At 40.0% G+C, this 6,000-nt stretch overlaps 1 protein-coding gene across 1 annotated transcript in view; it reads right to left on the minus strand.

The window, feature by feature from the left end:
• The window catches only part of PINX1 (PIN2 (TERF1) interacting telomerase inhibitor 1), a 72,662-nt gene extending 67,662 nt beyond the window's left edge, over positions 1–5,000 (minus strand). Inside the window, exons 1-2 of the mRNA XM_054576037.1 lie at positions 4,860–5,000; positions 824–933 (exon numbers count right to left, since the gene is read on the minus strand). Of these exons, the coding sequence (XP_054432012.1) occupies positions 824–933; positions 4,860–4,878 (129 nt within the window). The 5' untranslated portion in view covers positions 4,879–5,000. The remainder of the gene's footprint in view (positions 1–823; positions 934–4,859) is intronic.
• Positions 5,001–6,000: the final 1,000 nt, after the last annotated feature.

The raw sequence follows: 6,000 nt of genomic DNA on the forward strand, positions 1-6,000 counted from the left end.
CATTTGCCAAAATGGGGAAACTTGAGAAGAAAAAGAACCGGGGGGATCAAGATAAATTTGACTAATTTATATATCTGGAGCTCAAAGGACAGATTTGGACTAGATACATAAAAGTAACAGAATTAGAAAATCTCAGATTATATTATTTAAAGCATGGGATAATATAAATGAGTTCAGCTGAGCAGAGCACAGAAAAGGGCCTGGGGCTTCAAAGCCCGACAGTCTGGCGGACGAAGGAGCCAGCAGCAAAAGTAGGAGTGGCTGGTAAGGTAGGAGGAAAGAAATGAGAGAAAGCCACACTGTGGAAGTCAAGACAGGGCATTTCAAGAAGGGAGTAGGCAGTTAAGTCCAATGTTGCTAAGGGATTAAGTACCCTGAGACAAAAAAGGGTCCACTGGATTTGGCAACAAGATTATTAATTAAAGACCTTGACAAGAACCATTCAAGGGTAGAGATATCAGTACAAGTCCTATTTGAGTCAGGAGCAACTGGAATGTGAGGAAAAGTAGAAAATGTGTGGTCTAGCAATAAAAGGAATTAAAATATTACTCTCAGCAACATAAAACCCTGATGGTTAGGTGCAACTAATTAAAAGGCACTGTCTATGAAAGATGCTAGTCATGCAGTTGGAATGATAAAGAGAGCTGACATGTATGTTCAATTCTAACTTTATCATCACAAGGTCACTACAGATTAGTTATTTCTCCAAAATCACTTATCGATCCAAATTATACACACTTCCCAGTCTCCTAAGAAAGATGCGCCCTCCTGACTTTTAATCTCTTTGCATGGCTCCAATTTCTTTTGCTCTTCTCCAAAATACCTTTCCTTTAGACCACCCCATCTTCTCCAGCATCCTCTGGCCGAACTTGGAATCATCGTTACTCCACGCGGTGTTTCTTGGGTCCACAGCCCACTTCTGCTTCCGTCGACCTGCAAATGACAAAGTCTCTCCTTAGCAACTTATCTTTCAAACCCGGAAAATACCACACAAATACATATATAACTAATACTTCCACATGTACTTAAATAAAATATGACATATTTTTTTATTAGATACAGGTATCAGATTCAGCATCAGATTGGATCATTTACCCTGGTTTCCCCAATTACTATATATTCACAACATACACACTGTCTTTGACTTTATAGGACAGAAATAGAGATATTCTGTCCGAAGGTGAAAAATTGAAATACCTAGATACACCATCAGTTGGGCTTTCCACAGTCCACTAAAGGCAGCAACTTATTAAAGTGCCTGTTGACTCCAGCAGCATCATCACATGGGTCGCATCGGCAGCAACAGCTGGCATAGCTTTTGTTGCCAAACATTATGTGCCAAATGCTACCTGCACATTTTTGGATTCAATTTTCACGTAACCAATGAAGGTAGACATTCTTACCTCCACTTTTCAGATGAGAAAAATCTGAGGCTTAGAGACAGGAATGTGCCTAATTTCCCCAAGCAAAATACAGAGCCTTTATACAAATAAAGGTCCTACTGACATCAGAGCTTATATTCTCATGATCCTGGGAAGAAAGTCAACTATGCCCTCCACACATGATCTACTAATCATACCTTCCTTTCTACTAATGATACTAATGATACCTTCCTTTCTCACTGAAATGACTCCTTCTATAAATTTCCAGAATAAATTATCTGCTTCTTTTTTGGCATTCAATTAACATATTTCTAGATTATGGTTATTTGTATCCATCTTTTATGTCTCCTATTAGACCATAATCTCCTATGGTCTTATTTGTATCTTATTCTTTCTTATGATTCACTGTAAGAAGTAAAAACACTGCTCATAACAGGCACTCAATAAATATGTGAATGAATATACAATTGCATCAAAAAAAAACCTTAGGAATAAATTTAAGCAAAATTGTAAAAGACCTGTACTCAGAAAATTATAAGACAATGAAGAAAAAAATTGAGGAGATACAAGTAAGTGGAAGCATATATTGTGTTCATGGACAGGCAAAATTAACACCATTAAAAAGTTCATACTTCCCAAAGCAACCTATAGATTCAATGCAATTCTCATTAAGATACACCAATGGCATATTTCACAAAACGAGAGCAAATATTCCAAAAATTTATATGGAACCACAAAAGACCACAAATAACCTCAGCAATCTTGAGAAAGAGGAACAAACTTGGAGGAATCACACTATCTGATATCACACTATACAAGGCCAGAGTAATTAAAAAAGCATTGCACTGGCATAAAAACAGACATATAGGTCAATGGAGCAGAATAGAGAGCCTTGAAATAAACCCACAGCTTTACGGTCAATTAATATTTGACAAAGAATATATCATTGGGTAAATACAGTCTATTAAATTAATGGTGTTAAAAATTGGACAGGTATATGAAAAAAAATGAAACCTGACCACCTTCTTACACCGTACACAAGAATAAACTCAAAATGGATTAAAGTTTTAAATGTAAAACTCAAAATCATAAAAATCCTAGATGAAAACAGGCAGTAAAAACTGAGACATTTCTTGTAGCAATATTTTTTTTCTGATATATCTCCTCAGGCAAGGAAAACAAAAGAAATACAAACAAATGGGACTATATCAAACTAAAAAATTTTTGAGCAGCCAAGGAAACAATCAACAAAATGAAAATGACAACCCAAGGAATGGGAGAACATATTCACCAACTGCCTTATGACCCAGCAATTCCATTTCTGGAATATATCCGAAGAAACTCGAAACACTGATTTGAAAAAACACATGCACCCCTATGTTTATTGCAATGTTATTTACAATTGCCAAGATTTGGAAGCAGCCCAAGTGCCCATCGGTAGATGAGTGGATAAAAAGGCTGTGGTACATTTACACAATGGAATACTTATTCAGCCATATAAAAAGAAAACCTTACCTCTTGTGATAACATGATGGTCCTGGGGACTATTATGCTAAGTGAAATAACCCAGTCAGAAAAAACAAATACCATATGATTATACTTATATTTGGAATCTAATGAACAAAAGAGACTAACAAACAAAATAGAAACAGACTCATAGATACAGAGGACAGACTGACAGCCGTCAGAGGGGAGGGGCAGTAGAGGGCTGGGTGTAAAGGTGAACGAATTAAGCAAAAAAAATAAAACCTCATAGACCCAGACAACAGTATGATAATTACCATAGGAAATGGGGGGTCAGGGGAGGTAGGGAAAAAGAGTAAAGGAGGGATAAATCTGACCAAAGGAGATTGACTTTGGGTGGTATATAGATGATGTATTGTAGAACTGTATGCCTGAAACCTGTGTAATTTTATTAACCAAAGTCACCCCAATAAGTTCAGTAAAATTTTAAAATAAAATAAAAAGAGAACTCTGCTATGTTTTCATATTCTCATATCTAATATAAGAATGCTAGTCCAAAATATCTAATCACAAGGAATGTCAGACATTAACTTAGCAAAAATGTTTAAAAGACAACATAAAATATTATATATTATCATGGTAAAGATTTGAAAATTTGGAGTCACAGTGCAGAGAGAACTGAAAATATTCCTTTAAAATCATGCAATTTGAATTACTGATATAGACAAACAGACTTTACACCTGTATACCACTTCATACTTTGAACTATTTTCACATTCACATTTCATTGACTTTTTAAACCATCCTAGTGATGAAGATAACAAAGTTTTCTTTTAAAGCCCCACAGAAAACTAATCACGGAAAGAGATATAAGTGAATAGCAGAGCCAGGACAATGTTCCCCAGTGCCCACCGAATTAAGCACATACCAAAGAATACTAAAACCGGAGAACAGGGAGATCTAGGTTCTAAGGTCACCATCTGACTAAAACATATTCCCTTCTATGAGTCCCTATTTAAAGACAGTAGAAAACTGCTGGTACTAGTAGCAATAATGTCAAGATATAGAGATAACAAGATTGATGTTGTCAATTTCTAGCTTTATGACTGGGGGTGAATTTTTTTTCCTCTGAGTGTTATTTTCTGCTCCTACAATCTGGAATGGAGCCTAACCCATTTGGTTCTGTGCTCACATTCCTCCATCCCTTAGATAAGAGGACGTTAACAGCATTTATTTCACAAAATCCCGGTGTAGCTGCTGTTGGTCTATTAAGTAAACTGTTTTCATTGCTCACTACACACTTTCAAAATTATGACCAAAGCACGACTGCCCTCTGGTGGCAGGCAACAGCCTTAGCTACAAGGATCTTTCAGAAGTTACACAGCCGCTCCAGAAAGGGAGTTAATGAACTTCACAAAGTGACGGTAAATGTCAATGGCAAACTGAAGTAGGATGAGGCCTCTCGGCTAACGCTCCTGTCACGGGAGAGTGCTAATTCCAACAAAGTCAAAACCGCCACAGTCTTACTTAGCCCTGCACCTCCTAAAACAGGCTACTGCCAGTCTTTGATGCTTCTACTCCCTTTACATTTCTATTTCTAGGTTCAGTGCATCTTCGAGAATGAGATTCCAATGCCTAAAGAGATTCTCCAGGCCTAACTTCCTCTTTCTAACCTGTGGTAGTCGAGGGGCCCAGGGAAGCGAAAAGAACCAGTTTGGATTCCCACGATCGGTGTCCTGATTCTCATTCAAACCCATCGCGCACGTGCTCAATTCTGAACTCGCAGTCTCTTTCACTAGCAAACCGGTAGCTAACGTTTGAGGAAGGCTAGACTGGGAAAGCTCAGCTCCGCGGCAGGCAGGGCGAACCGAACCCAGCTTCCCAGCTTCCCAATGCATCCTCCAACACACTGAACACCAGCGACCCGCACCCCTTGCTACTGGGTCCAGGTGGGGGCGTCACGCAAAACCTTCACCATCGCGCACTGGTTGGGCCTCCGCGTTCAACACTCACGCTCAGCCAGCATCGACATGTCGCAGAGCCTGTGACGCCGTCGGCCTCCGGACCTGAGCTACTGGAACGACGGGACTGACAGCTAGCGGCGAAGTTGGGACCACCTGACTCGCAAGCCCGGGGAAATGCCAGGGCGAGGGCGCGCTCCAGTGACGTCATGAGGTGCGACCGGCTACTTGACAGTGCGGCGGCGAAGGGGCGGGGCGGGGCAACATCTGGTAGATGGGAGAGTGCCCACTCCACATGGGCAAGGGTCAGGGGTCTCCGGATCTAATGGAGGTGGAAAGGGCTATCGATTCTTCGCTCGAACAAGTTCCTGTACTAAATGATTTGGTATACGTAAAGCCTTTATAAGAGTTTGCCGTAGAGCAAGCTCTCTCATTAATTACTAAACGTCAAGCAGGGGGCTTTCTGGAAAGAAGAAATGAACGCTGCTCTCAAGTAGCTCACAGTCTAATGCGGGAAAGAAATATGTAAACAACAGTCCTTAGGACCCTCCGTATTATTGAAAATGGCGTGGACATGGAGTTTGAAACACTCGTCTGGAGAAGACTGCACTGCACTGTGGTGCCCCAGATCTTAATGTCCTACCTCCGCTTGCTGAGGGCGGGGTCGAGGGTGGGGGTGAGGAGGAGGGAAGAAATTCCAAATTAAGCAGATAACTAAATTTGGGAAAAATGCTGTCTCTTTAACTAACATGATGGCTTCAACAAGACAAAACTGTTTTTATTTTTATCCATTACAACTTGCACTCGAAACTTTACTTTTATCTTATTCCTCTCTGTATCTGTACCAGTACCTAGCAAAATTATTTGAGTACGGTAAGATCTCTACAGATGTTCTACAGATTTTAACTAAAGTGTCTGTGTCTCCAGAGGTGTTCTAATGAGATTCTGCCAATGAGAATCCCAGACAGTAAGGACATGATTTTGTACAGGTGATTCTCCAGTGAACTTTGGGTGATGGTACAGACAAAGCATGCCCCTCATAAGAAGAACATAAAGAGAGCAGCTAGGTGCCAAAAGAATCTTTGTAAAGGACTAGATTCCTGTTCTAGATGAATTCGCCCTTTAACTAGGAGTGTAGACAAACAAGGTAAACTCTGGTTTCATAAAAATCAGAGAAAAGAAACACAAAAGAA

This window comes from Pteronotus mesoamericanus, unplaced genomic scaffold (genome assembly GCF_021234165.1).
Source record: "Pteronotus mesoamericanus isolate MK-2021 breed Mesoamerican mustached bat unplaced genomic scaffold, CSHL_Meso_final contig_32, whole genome shotgun sequence".
In the NCBI taxonomy this organism is placed as follows: domain Eukaryota; kingdom Metazoa; phylum Chordata; class Mammalia; order Chiroptera; family Mormoopidae; genus Pteronotus; species Pteronotus mesoamericanus.